This window comes from Primulina eburnea, chromosome 12, assembly GCF_022965805.1.
Source record: "Primulina eburnea isolate SZY01 chromosome 12, ASM2296580v1, whole genome shotgun sequence".
Taxonomy (NCBI): Eukaryota; Viridiplantae; Streptophyta; class Magnoliopsida; order Lamiales; family Gesneriaceae; genus Primulina; species Primulina eburnea.
The window spans coordinates 36,555,598-36,579,609 of NC_133112.1; the positions used below are offsets into that span (position 1 = coordinate 36,555,598).

General features: G+C 37.6%; 1 protein-coding gene across 1 annotated transcript; it reads right to left on the reverse strand.

Moving 5' to 3' along the window:
- On the reverse strand, window positions 1-24,012 carry LOC140806867 (uncharacterized). The gene is made up of 5 exons (XM_073163388.1): window positions 23,859-24,012; window positions 3,170-3,678; window positions 1,791-2,801; window positions 811-1,722; window positions 1-696 (listed from the first exon to the last, which is right to left on the reverse strand). Exons 1-5 carry the CDS (start codon window positions 24,010-24,012, stop codon window positions 1-3), a joined length of 3,282 nt encoding a protein of 1,093 aa, XP_073019489.1.

Consider the following 24,012-nt stretch of genomic DNA (forward strand, 5'->3'; position numbering starts at 1 on the left):
CTAGTTTGTATCTAGAAGAGCATCATCAATTTTCTTGGGTTCAATTTGAGAAACGAAAGCAGCCTGCAAAAATTCACTTATCATTTGATTTCTAGTTCTAAGAGGAGCAGTAGGGTTACCAATGACCAGTTCGAGTGGATGATCCTTTTTCCACCGAAGACATGGTCCATATTGATCTTCCTCGGTTGGTGGAATGATGTCATTTTCTTGTTCTGTTGCCTCTTCTGCCAGTGGTGTAATCTGCGGTTGATGGTTGTTCTCTTGATCATTTGTTTGTTGACAATTTTCCTGACCGGTTGGATTTTCTTTGAAGATTGTTTCACCTGTTCTTCGTATGTCTATTTCATCCTCATCATTGCTAGCTTCAAGATTAGCAGCTTCAAAATTATTTATTAGATCATGCATGTTGCTATTGCTATTGTCATGACATATGGATGATTCATCGAATACAACATGTATGGATTCTTCGACAGTGAGAGATTTTTGATTATATACTCTATATGCTTTACTTACTGCTGAGTATCCCAGTAAGATGCCATTTTCAGCCTTTACATCAAATGCAGTGAGATGTATTTTGCCATTTATGTGAATAAAGCACTTACAGCCAAAGATGCGAAAATACCCCACTTCTGGCACTTTGTCGGTCCATATTTCATATGGAGTCTTTTCATGATTTTTATTAATCAATAATCGATTCTGAGTAAAACAAGCTGTGTTAATGGCTTCAGCCCAAAATCTTTGCGAGACACCGGATTCAGCCAGCATGGTTCTAGCTGCTTCTTTCAATGTGCGGTTTCTTCTTTCTGCTACTCCATTTTGTTGGGGCGATCTTGCAGCTGATAGCTCGTGTTTAATCCCATGATCTTCAAGATAGGATGATAGATATTTGTTCAGAAATTCAGTTCCTCTATCACTTCTGATTCTGTCGATGTTTTCCCTCTTTTCATTGTGAAGTCTCTTGAGCAGCTTGATTAGATGATCAGCAGTTTGATCTTTGGAGCCAAGAAATATTACCCATGTAAATCTAGAATAATCATCAATGACAACGAGAGTGTATTTCTTTCCCCCTAAGCTCATTACCAGGATTGGTCCAAATAGATCCATGTGAAGAAGATCTAGACATCTATTTGAAGAATGTCTACCTTTGCTTTTAAAGGTTGTTCGAACCTGTTTTCCAAGCTGACAAGCATTGCATACTTTATCTTTGGCAAAATCAACGTTAGGCAGTCCAGATACTAGCTTAAGCTTACTAATGGTAGCGATGGATTTGAAATTTAGATGATTTAGTCTTTTATGCCATAGCCAATTTTTATTTCCATTTAAAGCAACGAAACAGGTAGACGCATTTAAATTTTGATCATTCCATTCTACCCTATAAGTATTTTGACTTCGATAACCAGTCAACACTGTGTAACCTGCATTGGTTTTAACCATGCATTTTTCTTTATGAAATTCAACCGTGTACCCATTGTCACAAAGTTGACTTATACTGATCAGATTGTAGCATAAGTTTTCTACTAACAGAACATCTTTGATGATAATTTTGCCATGAGTAATCTTACCCTTACCCATAGCTTTACCTTTAGAGTTGTCTCCGAAAGTGATTGTTGGTCCTTTGAGATCTACAATTTCTGATAAGAGATCTTTATTTCCAGTCATATGTCTTGAGCATCCACTGTCTAGAAACCATGATGACTTTTCTATGTTCTTCTTCTTTAGTTCCTGACAATGAAAGATTGGTACCCCTTTTATTTGGGTCCAGGGTTAATTAGACCCTTAGGAATCCACACTTGAATTATCCTTGCGGATTTTTTGTGATATGTTCCAGGGTAATCATGATCAAAAGCGGACTCTGGTGAATGTAGTACATGTTGTTTGGGCCTTTGATTATCATCATTCAATCTATACCTCTTTTGAACTGGTCGGCAATTGTAGTAATTGTAAGGTCTGATTTTTGAGTGATATCTGGTTGACCCTTCGTATCCAGTTGGATTTGGCCTGGGTTTGCGCCAAAATTGTTTGGATTTATCACTCTGAACATAACCCAAACCACATCGCCTTCCATTGTTCTTAAGATTTATGTTTTGAATGCCTTGAACCATAAGCTCATCATGTTCATATACCGAGCTAGATCTGACAAATTTAATTGATCTTAAACTGTCTTTTTCTAGCAACGGTTGAGTTGAAGCTTCTGAGGTATTACAATCATTTATGCCGTAACCGAGCCCAGTTCTATCTCCGGCTGGTTTCTGCATTTCATGTATCTTATCAAGAGAAGCAGAGGACTTGTTCCACATGTTGATGGTGCTTAATAAACGTTTGTTTTCTTTTAAAGTATCATGGAACAATTTTCGTAAATCATCATTCTCAGCTGCTATCAGACTTAGCTTGACTTTTAAACTTTCAACCTCTTTGTGCTGCGAACAGCTGGAGAGAGTTAGTTTATTTTTCAAGTCTTTCTTTTCTGCATCAGCTTCATTGAATTTCATATATAGTCCTTTGAACTCATTTACCATGTCGTTAAGTGCTGTAACAAGATCTTCACGTGTAAATTCTTCAGAATTAAAATCAAATACCATTTCATCAGTAGCTTCTTGATCTTCCTTGGCCATAAGACATTCGACTCTTTCGTCTTCACTTTCACTCGAAGATTCTTCAGAAGAAGACTTTTCTGATTCTGTTTCAGCCCATTTGCCTTTGTCTTCTTCTGCAACCAAAACTTTCTGATTCCTTTTCTTGATGAATTTCTTGTCGTTTTTGAATCGTCTTCTATTTTCCGGCTTCTTTTCATCCTTCTTTGGCTTATTGCATTCTGCAATAAAATGTTCCTTCTTTCCACAGTTAAAACACCCTTGACCATCCTCAGTATGGTCCTTTTTAAAAAAGGTTTATTCATTTGAGATTGATTTTTGCGCATAAATTTACCAAATTTTTTAACAAATAAAGACATGGCTTCATTGCTTAGTTGCTCAGCCGATTTCTTACTTGTGGACTCTTCGACCGGAAGAGTCACTGTAGCTGCTGCCAAGGCTTTTGTTTGTTAGGTTGTGGACGGCTCTTCTTCAGTTCGTATCCCTAGCTCAAATTCATATACCTTGAGATCAGCAAATCAATCATGTAGTTCCAGTTTGTTTAGATCTTTGGATTCTAGCATAGCTATTGTTTTCACATCCCACTCTCTGGGAAGAGCTCTCATGACCTTTAAAGCAATTTCTCTGTTGGAGTACTCTTTTCCAAGAGAGGTGAGTTCGATGATAATGCTGCTGAATCGCTCATCAAATTCTGCAAGAGTTTCTCCTGGCTTCATCTTTGCATTGTCGAATTTTTGAATAGCCACTGTCAGTTTGTTTTCTTTGGTCTGATCATTTCCTTCGCACAGTTGAGTGAGTTTTTCCCATATTTCTTTTGCAGTGGTGCAAGTCTTGATTTTGGCGAACATGTTCTTATCCAGGGTCTTATAGAGAATGTCTTTTGCTACGTTGTCTAAGTTTGCTTTCTTTTTATCTTCAGCGGTCCATTCAGATCTGTGCTTCTCTATCATTTGAGGAGCACCTTCAGTTACACCAACAGCTGTGTTTGCTTTCATTATCTTCATTGGTCCATCAGTAATTACAAACCACATATCGTCATCCTGTGCTGCTAGATGTGCCTGCATGCGAATTTTCCAATCATCATAGTCTTCTTTGGAGAACATAGGAATTTTATTAAAAGATGCCATATTGCTCAAGAAATATCAATGTTTGAGAAGAACCCGCTCTGATACCAATTGTTAGGATCGAGAAAGAGTTAAGAGGGGGGGGGGGATGAATGAACTCTTTCACATTTTCTTCTGTAAAATATATTTTCAACCGTTTTTAGGCGGTTCGAAATATTTCTTTCTCAAACGGTCGAAAGAGGTGAACCATAGAAATGTGCGGAAGATGGTTCACTTCCTTTTGATAGATATTTCTCAAATATTTAATAATCTAAACAACAAGGATATCAATAACAGATTGCATAAGATAAAAGACACAGTATTTTATGGATGTTCGGAGATTGAATACTCCTACGTCACCCCTTCTTCCTTGGTAGGAAGGAATCCACTAAAAGACTTTGACTTTACAAAACGTTTGTAACAGCCCAATCCAATCAGGACTTATCCTATTGCCTGTTTTGGAACTCCTAGTGATCACTTTACACTACTGGATATTTAAGAACCCTTAGTTCACCAGACTTCCAAACTTCAATCAAGTAACCATAGGTTATTGATAAAACAGTAGTTTGTTTTGGTAGCACGAAAAGATCCTTGAAAGATCAAATATGTGACTGTAGAGCTGCGTGCAAAAGAGCGATAAAGAAAATGTAAGCTGTGAATGCGCTCAAAGATCTCTGTGAAGGCAAGCCAAAAGATTTCTTTCAATCAGAGTTAGAGTTGTGTAGCTTGCCCACCCATAACTTGCATTCCTCTCAGATAATATAGCTAGAAGATCCAACGGTCAGAAAGTACTTGTAAACGTAAACCTGAGATCCTGAAGCAGATAAGTCGTTTTCATATTTATGAGTAATAAATGTCTGCATTTAAATCTTCCTTTTGCTTATCATAAATTTGAGGCTCTTTACTTGAGGTTTACTACTTTAGGCAACTGCACATATGCGAAGACTGTCTCTGAGCGTCCTTTCAAGGAAAGAGATATTAATGCACATCTTCCTTGGAACTGATGTGAGATCGTTGATTTCGAGAATTTGAATGCTTTCAACCGGTTAGGGAATGTTGGAAAACAATAAGTAGATCTCTTAAATGAAACGGCTGAACCATAAAGAATAGGCGGTTGAAAACTTAGAGGTTGAGAATTTCTAACCGCGGTTGATTTCTAATTTATCATACACCAAAATTCCTGAGATTTCATTTCTTAACAATAACTATTAGAGAAAATATATTCTTGTTCTTCTATAAGAACATCCATGGGAGTTGGTCTATTGTAATAATATTTATTTAAGGTAGGTCTATCTGTCAATTTAATTTTATTAATTTCTTCATCAGAATAATTTTTAATATTATATAACTCTTTATTAAGAGTATGTATGTTAAGATTTTTAAATTTTTCTTCTAATAATTTTTCTATATCAGAAACAGAAGACTTAAATTTAAAATCTTTAATATCTGGAGGGGATTGAATGGAAGAACTAGCAATAGAAACAATATTTAGTTTCTGGTTCTTGTATAAGAACATCTGGTTTAATTTGATTATAAGCTATAACTATCTTATTTATCCTATCTTTAAGTTCTTCTCCTATTATAGTTAAATATAAATTTGTATAATTTTGTTTTTCCAAAATTTGATTAATATGTTTGACAATAATTTGTAACATATCATTTTCAAACAATTTTGAAAAAACATTAAAATTTAAAACTTTATTATTCTTTTCTATAAGAAAAGGTTGCTGAGAAGGATAAACTGATTTTTGAATCATTCCAGAAGAACTTTTATAATTTCTTTCAAGAACAGAAATATAATCAATAATAAAAGTTTTAAAAAACAAAGAAACAAAATGTATTAATTTATTTTGTTGTTCACAGTATTTATAAAATTCTGTTACAATATAATCAAATTTTTGTTCAGAGAAACTTTTAAAATATCATTCTCTGAAATATTCTCATTTGGGTTGATAAAATTCAGCATTGATTCTTGCTCTAGCAATAGATCCTTTAGTAAAATCAATTTTTGATTTACTATCCATTAAATACTAAAATTCATTTCTGAAACTGTATCAGTTTCTTTAATTTTTTGAAAGTTACCTTGATGAACAATATTATTTTGATTTATGATTAAATCTTCTATTGTAGAATCTACTTCTTCTCGTATTTGAGAAGTAGAGGCTCTAGAAGTTTGAGGAATATCCACCATATAATCTAAAGGTGAAATAAAAGAATGACTAGATCTTGATCTAGTATAAACAGAAGAGGGTAATAATCTTCTTTGTTCATTATTGAACTGTATTTGAACAGATCCTTCATTGTTTTGTATAACTTGTTGTAAATCCCTATTTATTATAGGATTTCTAAGAACAACTTGTTCAATTATCCAGTTTTCTGGAAATTCTATTTCTTCCCATTTTATAGATCTACGAGTTGTAATATTAGATTTATTAAAATTAGTTTCTATCAGAATAGTTTCATTTAATTTTTTATCTATTCTTTTACACATAGGATTTAGTGTAAATAATGGTTTATAATAAATACGATAACAGATACATATAACTTCTGTACCAGGTCTATAATTATAACCATGTGTTTTAACATTTAATGTTAAAGAATCTAATATATTAATATCAGACAGAGATAAAGATAAATTTGGATAAACATCAAAATATACTGGACCATGTGCCAGACTAGATTGAATAATTCTCATAAGTGATTGTTTCCAATTTAAATTTCTACCATCTCTTAAAGCTGCTATGAAGCTTTCTGGTAGTCCTTCTAAAGTTAAAAGTCTAAAAGAGATTTAAATTAAACCTATATGAATAAATCTATAATTTTTCTTATAAGGTTCAATATCTTTATTATTTAATAATATATGTATATATATATATATATATATATATATATATATATATATAAATAGGTTTTCGATTTTTTTTTTCGATCGTGCGACTTATCGGTTTATCCAATCGACGAACCGACTTCAGTTCTTGGATCGTTGACACGAGTCTTCGATTTGAGGTATAAATTTTATATTTTTTGTGATGTTTTAAATTCGTCGATTTTTGGAATAAATCCGATAAATTATTAAATCATACAGAAATCGAAGATTGTTGAATAGTGTAAGATTTTAACGAAGAAGAGATAATTATGGTGATGTTGTTTTGAATTATTCCCAATTTATTATAAATAGGGAATTTTAATCGTTGGATTGAGATTGAAGAATTATTTTTTAGTTATTATTAATTCTGATAAATATATGCGGTAGAATAACCGAAAAGAAATTAAGTTTTGAAGTCGGAATTGAATTATGCTATGATTTGAATTTGATATGAATTTTTGAAGTTTCAAAATATATTTGAAACTTATATTGTTGATATTGAATGATGTTATTGATTGAAATGAATGTTTTATTGATGTAGATAAAATTTTATACTGATATCTTCAAGCTACATCGATTGGAACGAAGAATTGAGGTATGTTGCGATCGGATAACATACTACATGTATCTGTATTATATGATATATGTTTGATTGATACATGTCTATATGCTTTATTTATTGAGTTGATGTGGTATAAATGACATGCACGTTGAGCTATGATCCTTGGATATCCTGATATGATTGGATTTGACTCTGGGGTTTGTGAACACGAATGTTATGTTTGGCATTATGTGGCCCTTAAAACATAGACATTAGTGGCCCCGATGATTGATTGAGATTTGGGATTTGATGGCGTTTTGTCGACGCTATCATACGAGTATCCCTGATTGAGACCGGTGTGTCCGCTCGAGCATTGATTTGATAGTGATTCGATTGATTCTGACATGTGCTCAGTGGATGGGCATTTGACCTGATACCTCCACGACATACAATCATTGCATATCATATATCATTGTTTAGATATATGTGGTATATATTGTGGTTGCTTCAGACTGAGCTTTGCTCACCCCAGAGGGGGCTGTTGTTGTCTTTGTATGTTGTCAATGACAGGTACTCCATGATATCAGGAGACCAGAAAAGGTACTTCTGGAGGGATTCATATATGAGTTGAGGTTTAGTGGTCTATCCCAGTATATATGTATATGTCTTTATATACCAGGACATGTCACGAGGAGTATGAGTTTGTTTGTATGTAGTTGTTTTGGATTACGTGCGGGCTTGTTTTATATTGTGATTGAGATAGACGAGACTATATTATATACTATTTTCAGTATTATAATTACAGTTGACACGTTTTGGGCTCATCGTAAAGAAAATTTAAACTCGTTTTTCGCTGTAATTAATTAACCCTAATCAGATTGTATTGTAAGAACGATTAGGAGTTAAGGACCCCACACAATATGGTATCAGAGCATAGCTGAGAATGCTCGATTGAGTCTTGTGTACACTTGAATAGGCACAAATGAATTGTGCGTATGTGTTTGATTTATTTGTATTACTTGCTCTTACTTGATTTAGTTTGAGTAAGTTATTGATGAGATCGATGATATGGATGATGATGATGTGGAATTGATATTGATTTGTGATATTCATCCTCTGATTTGTAGATGGATCCCACGAATGAAACTGGGAGTAGTAGTACTGAGAGGATTGTTGGACAATTCGAAGGAATGTCCATGGATCTGGTGATGGCTCGATTCCAGGATTTGAAACCACCGAGGTTCTTTGGCACTGAGAGTGCTGAAAGAGCAGAGGCCTGGTTGAAGGATATTGAACACTTGTTTAATAGCGTTGAATATTCTAAGGCTCGGCGAATGAAACTTGCTCTCTATCAATTGAAAGACCGAGCAAAATCTTGGTGGGAAGCCGCTGAGATTGGATTGAAAGAGGCTGGGATTGAAGTCACATGGGATGTCTTCAAGGCCCAGTTTTTGGAGCAGTATTCTCTTCTTTCTTATTATACTGCCCAAGGGAATGAATTTAATAGTCTGCAGCAGGGAACGATGACTGTTGCAGAATATGCTTCGAAGTTTTCGACTTTGTTGAAGTATGCACCTCACGTAACTGCTAATGCAAAATAAAATATAACAGGTTTGTGAATGGATTACATCCTGCTATATATACTTTTGTTATTTCTGGTTTACCTACGAGCTACGTAGAGGAAGTTGAACGAGCAAAGGCAGCTGAAGCTGGACTAAAGCGAGGATGTCCTCAGTATACTCCTCCACCTCCGGTATCAGCTCAGCGGCCTATTTTGCGTTCGAGAGGTAGGAAGTTTAAGAAACCTGGTTCTACTGTTTCTTCATCTTCTTCTAGTTCCAGTGGATCTCAGAGATGGAGTCCCGTGATTTTTCCTTATTGTAGTCTTTGTGGAGGCAAACATACTATGGAGCAGTGTCGAGGTATGTTTGGTACTTGTTATCAGTGTGGATAGGAAGGCCATTTCTCTCGAGTATGTCCGAACAGGGGTACGACTTCTTCTCAACCTCAGCCAGGATTTAGAGGTGGCCCTAGTATGATGAGACATGTTGTTCATATTCCCTCTTTCCAGTAATCGAATGTTCCAAGATATCGAGGACCTGGTGGTCAGACTGCCCAAGTTCTTCCTCAAGTTCAAGTGTATGCTTTGACTGAAGATCAGGCAAAGGAAGCTCCTGGTGGTGTGATTGCAGGTATTTGCATGCTTTGCGATTATCCTGCACGTGTTTTATTTGATACAGGAGCATCCCAATCATTCATATCTCATGCATTTGTTGCATCGCATGATATTATGTGTACTCCTTGTATAATACATTGTCGATAGCCATGCCAGCAGGAAAGATTATTCTGTCTGAGCAGATTGTGCATAATTGTGTATTGATATACGAGTACAATGTGATATTCTTGAATTTGATTGTCTTCCCAATGCACGATTTTGATTGTATTGTTGGCATGGATATCTTAACAACAAATCGAGATACTGTCGATTGTTTTCATGGAGTGGTTCGATTTCGACCTGTTGATGGACCCAAGTGGAATTTTTATGGCAAGGGTTCTCAAGCCAAATTTTCATTGGTATCCTCTTTGGAAATGTCTCGACTTTTGTTTAGCGGAGATGAGGGTTATCTTATCTACGCTTTTGATGTATCTAAGAAGGATCCTTCTTTATCTGATATTCCTGTTGCGAAAAAATTCCCGGATGTATTTCCCGATGAGATTCCTGACTTTCCTCCTCATCGAGAAGTTGAATTTAGTATTGATCTTATGCCGGAAACTGCGCCTATATCGAAAGTTCCTTATCGCATGGCACCTCTGGAATTGAAAGAATTGAAAGAACAATTACATGATCTTCTCGATAAGAGATATATTCGACCGAGTGTATCACCTTGGGGAGCTCCAGTTTTATTTGTTCGAAAGAAAGATGGTACTATGCGAATGTGTATCGATTATAGGCAACTGAATCGGGCTACTGTGAAAAACAAGTATCCACTTCCTCGTATTGATGACTTATTTGATCAGCTTCAGGGTACATCTGTATACTAGAAGATTGATCTTCGTTCTGGGTATCATCAAGTACGAGTTAGAGAAGAAGATGTGCCTAAAACTGCTTTTCGTACCAGGTATGGCCACTATGAATTCTTGGTTATGTCTTTTGGTCTCACAAATGCTCCTGCTGTATTTATGGATCTAATGAATCGTGTCTTTCGAAATTTTATTTACCGATTCATTATTGTATTTATTGATGATATTCTTGTCTATTCGAAATAGAAAAAGGACCATACTGAACATCTGAGACTGATACTTCAAACTCTTCGCAATGGCAATTTATATGCTAAATTGTCCAAATGTGAATTCTGGATTGATAGATTGGTATTTTTAAGCCACGTCATTTCGAGACATGACATATTTGTTGATCCTGCTAAGGTTGAAGCTGTATTGAATTGGCAGAGACCTAATGTTCCGGAGATCCTTAGCTTCATGGGTTTAGCTGGCTATTATCGTCGTTTTATTGAAGGGTTTTCGAAAATAGCTAAACATATTACTCAACTGACACAGAAGAATCAGAGATCCATTTGGTCAGATGAATGTGAAGCTAGTTTTCTTGAATTGACGACGAGATTGACCACAGCACCCGTGCTTACTATTTTCTCAGGTACCGGAGCATTTGTAGTGTGTACAGATGCGTCTGGTAAAGGTTTGGGCTGTGTTCTGATACAACATGGCAAAGTAGTTGCTTATGCATCTCGTCAATTGAAATATCATAAAACTAGTTATCCTGTTCATGATCTTGAATTGGCCGCCATTGTGTTTGCTTTGAATATTTGGTGCCATTACTTGTATGGAGAAAAGTTTGTTATCTATTCAGACCATAAGAGTCTGAAATATCTCTTTTCTCAATCTGATCTGAATATGAGGCAACGCAGGTGGATGGATCTCCTGAAAGACTTTGATTGTGAGATTCAGTATCACCCTAGATCGGTGAATGTTATTGCGGATGCCCTGAGCCGTAAAGTGCATGATTCTTTTTTAGCTTCTTTCAGTGTTGCCAAAGTACACGAAGATATATGTACTTCTTGCTGGACTTTTCACTCGAATTGGAATTCTGTCACTGTCTCAGCATTGCAAATTGAGCCGAACTTGATATCTAAAATACGAAAGGCCCAACGAAATGATGCTCAGATCCAAAAGTCGAAAGAATTTGTATCTGCAGAACATCAGTCTGGATTTCAGATTTCTTCTGATGGTTCTTTACGACTTAATGGTCGGCTGGTAGTTCCTGATAATGTTGATTTGAAATCTGCCCTTCTTCGAGAAGCACATTGTAGCAAATACAGTATTCACCCTGGAGGTCGAAAGATGTTGTCACACCCTTACTCTATACTTAGCATGATTACCATAATCAAAATAAGATTTGAATGATATAACTATATTATGAAACAACTCAAACAAGATGCATCACTTTGACGGTTTATAAATTTTTTGGCATGATGTCCCTACATTTTGTTTAAACCAAACCTCAAGCAATAATAACAAAATGTAATACACTAACCCTCAAGCAACATAAACAATATATACTTATGATCATATCCTTGCACATAAACATATTCTGTATCATTATGCCACAGACATACATCTTGTCAAACTTGTTTCAAACCCTGACGTTACACTCATTATAATACATATGCGGAAGCTATACAATAAGAAGTCCCGGTTCTTGTCGAGGTGAGGCACGTCCCAAACATCCATTGGCGAACCGGCATCCTATGTCTCTTCACTACCTGATCCTGTAATACATGAGCTACGTGAGTTTATAAAACTCAATAAGTTGGCACTTATACGTATCAATATGCATCGAAGTAACATACATATCAAGTCGTGATCAACAATGAATCTTAAAACATGTCATAACGTAGCATATATTCAATGTTCATTTTTGTACTTGAGCCTCATTAGTTGACCTGTACTACCGTGCTTGCTTTATTATATAGCTACTACTGTGTTGGACGTCAGGGAGCAACCTTTGGCAACCCCACGCCCCATGAACATATATTGGCCAATAGCTTTGGTGGACTTAAAACCACCCATGATGTCAACAAGCTCTATATCATGTGAAAATCAGTCATTTTCTTTCAATGTTCATGTTCATGTTCATGACATAGCACCCATCATCAATATTCATGAGTTCCTTACATATTTAATACATAACAATGGAATATGGTGCTATGTTTTCATCAATAAACATACTAACAATGTACATATATCAATAGACAATGAGATGCATTTGAAATTCATAATATTACTCATGTATTACTTCAAGAACATGCCAACTTACAGTCCAAGCGTACGAATACTTGTTTGAGACGATGTATCTCGCTCCTATACTGTCAAATATATCAAAAATCCATTCACTATATCTATATGGTCTTATACATGTATAACAACCATTAAAAAGATGAAAACTTACAACTCTAAGATGCCCTTGGGATGGAGAACCAAATTATAACTTCAATTGATGAAGGAAATGAAGAAAAGAGCTTTGGAGGATGTTTTCTAGACTTTTCTCTCGAGTTTGGCTGAAGAAGAGGTGAAAGAAACTGATGGAAATGATCAGAACTTCGAAACTTATCTTCATATATATTAGGCGGCGCTCGGGGGGTAGTTTTCTACAGCTCGAGCGCGGAATGTTCTGTCCAAAAGGTAAAATTTTGGTGCACTGGCGCTCGGGCGGTCATTTATTACCGCTCGGGCGCCACACTCTCGGGAAAAATACTGAACTTGCAATGTACCGGCGCTCGGGCGGTAAAATCTTACCGCTCGGGCGCCACCTGTTCTGCCTCTGCGCACTACTTCGTCAAAGATTTCTCCGGAAACGTCTCTTTCGTTCATAATTTGGAAAAATGGTAAACTACAAAGTTGTAGCCCTATGTCTTGGCGTGAATCTCCCACTGGTTTCAGGTCATTTGGAGGTCTAGTAAAAAGTTATGCCCATTCTCCTAACATGTGTCAGTGAGGGAATGACGGTATACACGACACACTTCGGGGCACTTTTGGCTTGTCTTCCACAATGAATTGGACAAAACCCAAAACGTGAAAGTTTGGCATTACATCTTAGCTTTCTAATGGTTAAGGCCTCACACAATTTGGATCAATATTCAAATCATTATGCTAAAACCCGTACGAACTACCATATTTGCATCTCATTTCCTACCAACTTCATAACACTACTTCTACCTACACATCTTACTATCACTATTTTAACACATATTCATTCTCAATACACCATGGACAATATAAAAATCATGTTCAATCTCAATATTTATACCTCAATCATCATGTGAAATCTAATGAGCTAAATAACTACATAATAAACGACATAAACGCATTATTATCATTTGTACGAGTAACCGGGCATTACAATTCTCCCCTCCTTCAAAGAATTTCGTCCTCAAAATTTGACGTACCATATAGTTCGGGATATCTCTGTTGAATCTCGTCTTCTCGCTCCCAAGTTGCTTCTTCGATTGCATGATTTCGCCATAACAGTTTCACCAAGGGTATTTCCTTGCCTCGTAACACTTTTGATTTCTTATCAAGGATTTGGACCGGTCGTTCTTCATATGAGAGATTCGATGCAAGCTCCAACGGTTCGTAATGAAGAATGTGAGAAGGATTGGCTAAATACTTTCGTAGCAAGGAAACATGAAAAACGTTATGAACATTTGACAAGTTCGGTGGTAAAGCAACTCGGTAAGCCCTGTCTCCTACTCTTTCCAAGATTTCAAATGGACCGATATACCTTGGACTTAATTTTCCCTTCTTGCCAAAACGCAAAAAGCCCTTCAATGGTGATATCTTTACAAATACATGGTCACCAACCTGAAATTCCAATCGACGACGTCGCACATCAGCATAGCTTTTCTGTCGGCTCTGGGTAGTCTGCATTCTTTCTCTGATCTTAGTTACCAATTCAGCTGTCTGTTGTACCAATTCAGGGCCTAATAACTTCCTTTCTCCTATTTCATCCCAATGTACTGGAGATCGACATTTTCTACCATATAATGCAGCATATGGTGCCATTCCAATGCTTGACTGATAGCTATTGTTATACGTAAACTCAGCCAACAGTAGTTTACTGTCCCAACTACCTGGGAAGTCAATAGTACAGGTCCTCAACATATCTTCTAAGATCTGATTCACTCGTTCTGATTGTCCATCAGTTTGAGGGTGGAACGCTGTGCTGAATTACAATCGAGTTCCCATAGCATGATGCAAGATTTTCCAAAATGCAGATGTAAATTTGGGATCTCTATCTGATACAATGGACACTGGGATGCCATGAAGCCTCACTATCTCTTTGATGTATTATTCAGCATATTGATTCATTGTGTAGGTGGTCTTCACCGGAAGAAAGTGAGCTGATTTTGTAAGTCGATCCACAATAACCCATATAGCATTGAATCCTCTTTGTGTTCTTGGCAAACCAAGGATGAAATCCTTTGTGATATGTTCCCATTTCCACTCAGGAATGGGTAGCGGTTTCAGGAGCCCTGCTGGTCTTTGATGTTCAATCTTGACCTGTTGACAAGTTAGACATTGTGCAACAAATTGAGCAATGTCCTTTTTCATACCTGGCCACCAAAATAATGGTTTCAAATCCTTGTACATTTTCGTGCCTCCTGGATGGATCGAATAGGGAGTAGCATGAGCATCCATAAGAATGTCGGTTCTGATCGTTCCTTGTTTTGGTACACACAGTCTCCCTCGATATGTCCATATTCCTTCCCCATTCAATTCAAAGTTTGAATGTCCTTTATCTTCATCTCGCTGTCTCAATTGCTGTAATTCATTATCTGTATTTTGTTCGACTTTGATCCTGTCTGCAAGTGTTGGTCGAACTATGAGAGATGATAATTTGATTGCAGATCCCTTTGGAATAACATCAAGCTTCAAGTTCTGCAAATCCCATAAAATTTGTTCTTGTACTTGCATTGCAGCAATAGAACTGGACTTTCGACTTAACGCATCTGCAACAACATTGGCTTTTCCTGGATGATAATTAATAACACAATCGTAATCCTTCACCAATTCCAACCAACGTCGTTGTCTCATATACAGTTCTTTTTGCGTGAATAAATATTTCAGACTCTTGTGGTCCGTGTATATTTCACACCGTTCACCATACAGATAATGGCGCCATATTTTCAACGCAAATACCACTTCTGCCAGTTCTAAATCATGTGTAGGATAGTTCTTTTCATATTCCTTTAATTGTCTTGAGGCATAAGCAATCACCTTCCCGTGCTGCATTAAAACTGCTCCTAAACCTTGTTTCGAAGCATCACTGTATACCACAAAATCTCCTGGTCCTTCTGGTATAGCAAGGACTGGTGCTGATGTCAATTTTGACTTTAATTCTTGGAAACTGCGATCACATGCTTCGTCCCATACAAATTTCACATTATTTCGGGTTAAAGCAGTCAAAGGCAATGCTATCTTAGAAAATCCGGCTATAAACCGACGATAATAACCAGCTAGCCCAAGGAAACTACGTACCTCGATAACAGTGGTAGGTCGTAGCCAGTTATTAACAGCTTCAATCTTGCTTGGATCCACTGATATGCCTTCTTTTGAGATAATATGGCCTAAGAATGCGACTTGTTCAAGCCAAATTTCACATTTCTTCCATTTGGCATACAAATGTTTATCTTTCAGAGTTTGCAAAACTAATTGCAAATGTTCCCGATGCTCCTCTACAGTTCGTGAGTAGATGAGAATATCATCTATAAACACAATCACGAACTTATCTAGAAATGGCTTGAAAATTCTATTCATTAAATCCATGAAAGCAGCTGGTGCATTCGTTAATCCAAATGGCATTACAAGAAACTCATAATGTCCGTACCTGGTTCGGAAGGCAGTCTTAGAAATATCATCTGACTTCACTTTTACTTGATGATAGCCTGATCGTAAATCAATCTTCGAAAAGATGGCAGCTCCTTGTAATTAATCAAACAAATCATCAATTCTGGGGAGTGGATACTTATTTTTTATTGTCACTTTGTTCAACTCCCGATAATCAATACATAAACGAAGAGTACCGTCTTTCTTCTTCACAAATAAAACAGGTGCACCCCACGGTGAAAAACTCGGTCTAATAAACTCTTTATCAAGCAAATCCTGTAATTGTTCTTTCAATTTTTTCATTTCTGTAGGAGCTAATCGATAAGGAGCTTTTGAGATCGGATGAGTTCCTGTCACAACATCAATTACAAATTCGATCCCTCTATCTGGGGGTAAGCCTGTTACATCATCAGGAAATACTTCTGGAAACCCACAAACAACATCTGTATCTTTTAATTCACAAATTGGTGGGTCAATAACTAAAACAGATGCTAAATATCCTTGACACCCCTTCTGTAATAATTTACAAGCCTTCATACAAGAGATTATCCGTAGAGGTAAGGATATACCTGCACTTGCTACTGTGAATGGTTCAGCTCCTACTGGCGCAAACTTGATCATCTTTAAGCCACAGTCAATAGTAACTCTGTACTTCGAGAGCCAATCCATTCTCAATATCACATCAAAATCATTCATTCTTAAAACTATCAAGTCAGCATACAATTGATGGCCTTGGACATATATTGGACACCCTCGCACAATCTGATCTGTCTGTAATTCTTGCCCGGAAGGTAAGGCTATGGCGAGTTGTGTCTCTGTTGTACTTGGTGTAATGCCCAGTCTCTTTACAAACGATTTCGAAATAAAAGAATGCGTAGCTCCTGAATCTAGCAAAACAATAGCAGTAATACCAGAAATCAAGAACATACCGGTGATCATCGGCATATCCGCATCCACTTCTTCCTTGGTCATGGAGAAAAGGAGTCCTTGTACTTTCTCAGAACTTCCTGGACAATTCTTGGCGATATGCCCTGACTTTTTGCAACGATAACAGACATTAGAACCTTGCATACATTCCCCGCCATGGAGTTTTCCACATTTAGGACAAGGTGGTCTGTCCTGTTCTTTACATGGAGGGGGACCCTTGCCACGGGGTTCCTCTGGTCTAGTACCACTGCTATCAGTCTTTTTGCCTTGTCCTGTTCCTTGGCTCTTCTGAAAGTACTGTTGCCTTCGTTGTTGCCTGTCCCTGTCAATGTCATGTTCATCTTGTTCTGCCATAAGTGCTCTTTCTACTATCTCCCCATACGTAGCAACTTTCGACATTCGTACATCTCTTTTAATTTCCGAGCGAAGTCCTCGCATGAAATGTTCGCCCTTACTGGTGTCATCTTTTGCAATATATGGTACATATTGGACTCCGGTCTTAAATTGTTGTATGTATTCCGTCATGGACATGGTCCCTTGCTTCAGATTAAGGAAATCGCTGACTTTCTTAGCTCGTACGTCTTTACTGAAATACTTGTTGTAAAACACGGTTTTGAAAGTTTCCCATGTCAATGGTCCAACCGGTATGCAACCCTTGCACTCTCCCACCAAATTCTTGCATGTTTTGTTAATAAAAAGACGGCACAAGTCACTTTGTCAACAGCTTCCATATGAAGGTAGGAGAAGATGGACTCCAATGACTTAATCCACTCTTCTGCTACTGCTGGATCAGTGCTTCCCATGAACTCCGGAGGATTTAGACGTCGAAAACGATCATACACGTCGGTTTGAACAGGCCCATGTCGGTGTACTATGGCTTGTGCTTGTGCCTGTTCTTGAGTAGTCCGTTGCATTTCCAGTAGCTGCTGTATTTGTTCACCATGGACCTTTTCTTGTTGTTGGAGTAATTGGGCGAAGTCATCTACAGGTCGTGGCGCACTACCATCACCTTCGACTGCTGGGGCCTTGCCCTTAGATGACTCTCCCTCATGTACTTTACGTTTCGGTGGCATCTTGCTTATCTTAACCTACAAGTAGGATACATAGACACATAACTTAGAATAAACTATGAGATACAAAGATACTTACTTGCCAAGTTCTCCATGTGGATGAAGTGCAGTGTCTTCCCTGTCGAAGAACCGTGGGCTCTGATACCATATAAAATGTCACACCCTTACTCTATACTTAGCATGATTACCATAATAAAAATAGGATTTGAATGATATAACTATATTATGAAACAACTCAAACAAGATGCATCACTTTGACGGTTTATAAAATTTTTGGCATGATGTCCCTACATTTTGTTTAAACCAAACCTCAAGCAATAATAACAAAATGTAATACACTAACCCTCAAGAAACATAAACAATATATACTTATGATCATATCCTTGCACATAAACATATTCTGTATCATTATGCCACAGACATACATCTTGTCAAACTTGTTTCAAACCCTGACGTTACACTCATTATAATACATATGCGGAAGCTATACAATAAGAAGTCCTGGTTCTTGTCGAGGTGATGCACGTCCCAAACATCCATTGGCGAACCGGCATCCTATGTCTCTTCACTACCTGATCCTGTAATACATGAGCTACGTGAGTTTATAAAACTCAATAAGTTGGCACTTATACGTATCAATATGCATCGAAGGAACATACATATCAAGTCGTGATCAACAATGAATCTTAAAACATGTCATAACGTAGCATATATTCAATGTTCATTTTTGTACTTGAGCCTCATTAGTTGACCTGTACTACCGTGCTTGCTTTATTATATAGCTACTACTGTGTTGGACGTCAGGGAGCAACCTTTGGCAACCCCACGCCCCATGAACATATATTGGCCAATAGCTTTGGTGGACTTAAAACCACCCATGATGTCAACAAGCTCTATATCATGTGAAAATCAGTCATTTTCTTTCAATGTTCATGTTCATGTTCATGACATAGCACCCATCATCAATATTCATGAGTTCCTTACATATTTAATACATAACAATGGAATATGGTGCTATGTTTTCATCAATAAACATACTAACAATGTACATATATCAATAGACAATGAGATGCATTTGAAATTCATAATATTACTCATGTATTACTTCAAGAACATGCCAACTTACAGTCCAAGCGTACGAATACTTGTTTGAGACGATGTATCTCGCTCCTATACTGTCAAATATATCAAAAATCCATTCACTATATCTATATGGTCTTATACATGTATAACAACCATTAAAAAGATGAAAACTTACAACTCTAAGATGCCCTTGGGATGGAGAACCAAATTATAACTTCAATTGATGAAGGAAATGAAGAAAAGAGCTTTGGAGGATGTTTTCTAGACTTTTCTCTCGAGTTTGGCTGAAGAAGAGGTGAAAGAAACTGATGGAAATGATCAGAACTTCGAAACTTATCTTCATATATATTATGCGGCGCTCGGGCGGTAGTTTTCTACCGCTCGAGCGCGGAATGTTCTGTCCAAAAGGTAAAATTTTGGTGCACTGGCGCTCGGGCGGTAATTTATTACCGCTCGAGCGCCACACTCTCGGGAAAAATACTGAACTTGCAATGTACCGGCGCTCGGGCGGTAAAATCTTACCGCTCGGGCGCCACCTGTTCTGCCTCTGCGCACTACTTCGTCAAAGATTGCTCTAGAAAATGTCTCTTTCTTTCATAATTTGGAAAAATGGTAAACTACAAAGTTGTAGCCCTATGTCTTGGCGTGAATCTCCCACTCGTTTCAGGTCATTTGGAGGTCTGAGTAAAAAGTTATGCCCATTCTCCTAACATGTGTCAGTGAGGGAATGACGGTATACACGACACACTTCGGGGCACTTTTGGCTTGTCTTCCACAATGAATTGGACAAAACCCAAAACGTGAAAGTTTTGGCATTATATCTTAGCTTTCTAATGGTTAAGGCCTCACACAATTTGGATCAATATTCAAATCATTATGCTAAAACCCGTACGAACTACCATATTTGCATCTCATTTCCTACCAACTTCATAACACTACTTCTACCTACACATCTTACTATCACTATTTTAACACATATTCATTCTCAATACACCATGGACAATATAAAAATCATGTTCAATCTCAATATTTATACCTCAATCATCATGTGAAATCTAATGAGCTAAATAACTACATAATAAACGACATAAACGCATTATTATCATTTGTACGAGTAACCAGACATTACAATTCTCCCCTCCTTCAAAGAATTTCGTCCTCGAAATTTGACGTACCATATAGTTCGGGATATCTCTGTTGAATCTCGTCTTCTCGCTCCCAAGTTGCTTCTTCGATTGCATGATTTCGCCATAACAGTTTCACCAAGGGTATTTCCTTGCCTCGTAACACTTTTGATTTCTTATCAAGGATTTGGACCGGTCGTTCTTCATATGAAAGATTCGATGCAAGCTCCAACGGTCCGTAATGAAGAATGTGAGAAAGATTGGCTAAATACTTTCGTAGCAAGGAAACATGAAAAACGTTATGAACATTTGACAAGTTCGGTGGTAAAGCAACTCGGTAAGCCCTGTCTCCTACTCTTTCCAAGATTTCAAATGGACCGATATACCTGGACTTAATTTTCCCTTCTTGCCAAAACGCAAAATGCCCTTCAATGGCGATATCTTTACAAATACATGGTCACCAACCTGAAATTCCAATCGACGACGTCGCACATCAGCATAGCTTTTCTGTCGGCTCTAGGCAGTCTGCATTCTTTCTCTGATCTTAGTTACCAATTCAGCTGTCTGTTGTACCAATTCAGGGCCTAATAACTTCCTTTCTCCTATTTCATCCCAATGTACTGGAGATCGACATTTTCTACCATATAATGCAGCATATGGTGCCATTCCAATGCTTGACTAATAGCTATTGTTATACGTAAACTCAGCCAACGGTAGTTTACTGTCCCAACTACCTGGGAAGTCAATAGTACAGGTCCCTCAACATATCTTCTAAGATCTGATTCACTCGTTCTGATTGTCCATCAGTTTGAGGGTGGAACGCTATGCTGAATGACAATCGAGTTCCCATAGCATGATGCAAGATTTTCCAAAATGCAGATGTAAATTTGGGATATCTATCTAATACAATGGACACTGGGATGCCATGAAGCCTCACTATCTCTTTGATGTAATCTTCAGCATATTGATTCATTGTGTAGGTGGTCTTCACCGAAAGAAAGTGAGCTGATTTCGTAAGTCGATCCACAATAACCCATATAGCATTGAATTCTCTTTGTGTTCTTGGCAAACCAAGGATGAAATCCATTGTGATATGTTCCCATTTCCACTCAGGAATGGGTAGCGGTTTCAGGAGCCCTGCTGGTCTTTGATGTTCAATCTTGACCTGTTGACAAGTTAGACATCGTGCAACAAATTGAGCAATGTCCTTTTTCATACCTGGCCACCAAAATAATGGTTTCAAATCCTTGTACATTTTCGTGCCTCCTGGATGGATCGAATAGGGAGTAGCATGAGCATCCATAAGAATGTCGGTTCTGATCGTTCCTTGTTTTGGTACACACAGTCTCCCTCGATATGTCCATATTCCTTCCCCATTCAATTCAAAGTTTGAATGTCCTTTATCTTCATCTTGCTGTCTCAATTGCTGTAATTCATTATCTGTATTTTGTTCGACTTTGATCCTGTCTGCAAGTGTTGGTCGAACTATGAGAGATGATAATTTGATTGCAGATCCCTTTGGAATAACATCAAGCTTCAAGTTCTGCAAATCCCATAAAATTTGTTCTTGTACTTGCATTGCAGCAATAGAACTGGACTTTCGACTTAACGCATCTGCAACAACATTGGCTTTTCCTGGATGATAATTAATAACACAATCGTAATCCTTCACCAATTCCAACCAACGTCGTTGTCTCATATTCAGTTCTTTTTGCGTGAATAAATATTTCAGACTCTTGTGGTCCGTGTATATTTCACACCGTTCACCATACAGATAATGGCGCCATATTTTCAACGTAAATACCACAGCTGCCAGTTCTAAATCATGTGTAGGATAGTTCTTTTCATATTCCTTTAATTGTCTTGAGGCATAAGCAATCACCTTCCCGTGCTGCATTAAAACTGCTCCTAAACCTTGTTTCGAAGCATCACTGTATACCACAAAATCTCCTGGTCCTTCTGGTATAGCAAGGACTGGTGCTGATGTCAATTTTGCCTTTAACTCTTGGAAACTGCGATCACATGCTTCGTCCCATACAAATTTCACATTCTTTCGGGTTAAAGCAGTCAAAGGCAATGCTATCTTAGAAAATCCCGCTATAAACCGAAGATAATAACCAGCTAGCCCAAGGAAACTACGTACCTCGATAACAGTGGTAGGTCGTAGCCAGTTATTAACAGCTTCAATCTTGCTTGGATCCACTGATATGCCTTCTTTTGAGATAATATGGCCTAAGAATGCGACTTGTTCAAGCCAAAATTCACATTTCTTCCATTTGGCATACAAATGTTTATCTTTCAGAGTTTGCAAAACTAATTGCAAATGTTCCCGATGCTCCTCTACAGTTCGTGAGTAGATGAGAATATCATCTATAAACACAATCACGAACTTGTCTAGAAATGGCTTGAAAATTCTATTCATTAAATCCATGAAAGCAGCTGGTGCATTCGTTAATCCAAATGGCATTACAAGAAACTCATAATGCCCGTACCTGGTTCGGAAGGCAGTCTTAGAAATATCATCTGACTTCACTTTTACTTGATGATAGCCTGATCGTAAATCAATCTTCGAAAGATGGCAGCTCCTTGTAATTGATCAAACAAATCATCAATTCTGGGGAGTGGATACTTATTTTTGATTGTCACTTTGTTCAACTCCCGATAATCAATACATAAACGAAGAGTACTGTCTTTCTTCTTCACAAATAAAACAGGTGCACCCCACGGTGAAAAACTCGGTCTAATAAACCCTTTATCAAGCAACTCCTGTAATTGTTCTTTCATTTCTGTAGGAGCTAATCGATAAGGAGCTTTTGAGATCGGATGAGTTCCTGTCACAACATCAATTACAAATTCGATCTCTCTATCGGGGGTAAGCCTGTTACATCATCAGGAAATACTTCTGGAAACCCACAAACAACATCTGTATCTTTTAATTCACAAATTGGTGGGTCAATAACTAAAACAGATGCTAAATATCCTTGACACCCCTTCTGTAATAATTTACAAGCCTTCATACAAGAGATTATCCGTAGAGGTAAGGATATACCTGCACTTGCTACTGTGAATGGTTCGGCTCCTACTGGCACAAACTTGATCATCTTTAAGCCACAGTCAATAGTAACTCTGTACTTCGAGAGCCAATCCATTCCCAATATCACATCAAAATCAGTCATTCTTAAAACTATCAAGTCAGCATACAATTGATGGCCTTGGACATATATTGGACACCCTTGCACAATCTGATCTGTCTGTAATTCTTGCCCGGAAGGTAAGGCTATGGCGAGTTGTGTCTCTGTTGTACTTGGTGTAATGCCCAGTCTCTTTACAAACGATTTCGAAATAAAAGAATGCGTAGCTCCTGAATCTAGCAAAACAATAGCAGTAATACCAGAAATCAAGAACATACCGGTGATCATCGGCGTATCCGCATCCACTTCTTCCTTGGTCATGGAGAAAAGGCGTCCCTGTACTTTCTCAGAACTTCCTGGACAATTCTTGGCGATATGCCCTGACTTTTTGCAACGATAACAGACATTAGAACCTTGCATACATTCCCCGCCATAGAGTTTTCCACATTTAGGACAAGGTGGTCTGTCCTGTTCTTTACGTGGAGGGGGACCCTTGCCACGGGGTTCCTCTGGTCTAGTACCACTGCTATCAGTCTTTTTGCCTTGTCCTGTTCCTTGGCTCTTCTGAAAGTACTGCTGCCTTCGTTGTTGCCTGTCCCTGTCAATTTCATGTTCATCTTGTTCTGCCATAAGTGCTCTTTCTACTATCTCCCCATACGTAGCAACTTTCGACAT

What these genes read in the sequence shown, in the direction of transcription:
- LOC140806867 (XM_073163388.1), bottom strand. Translation starts at nt 24,012, where the DNA reads ATGTCGAAAGTTGCTACGTATGGGGAGATAGTAGAAAGAGCACTTATG. An exon ending in CAAAAAGACTGATAGCAGTG is followed by an intron (nt 3,679 to 23,858) that starts GTACTAGACCAG and finishes TCTCCAAAGAAG; the next exon opens with ACTATGATGATTGGAAAATT. An exon ending in AATCCGCAAGGATAATTCAA is followed by an intron (nt 1,723 to 1,790) that starts GTGTGGATTCCT and finishes TTTCATTGTCAG; the next exon opens with GAACTAAAGAAGAAGAACAT.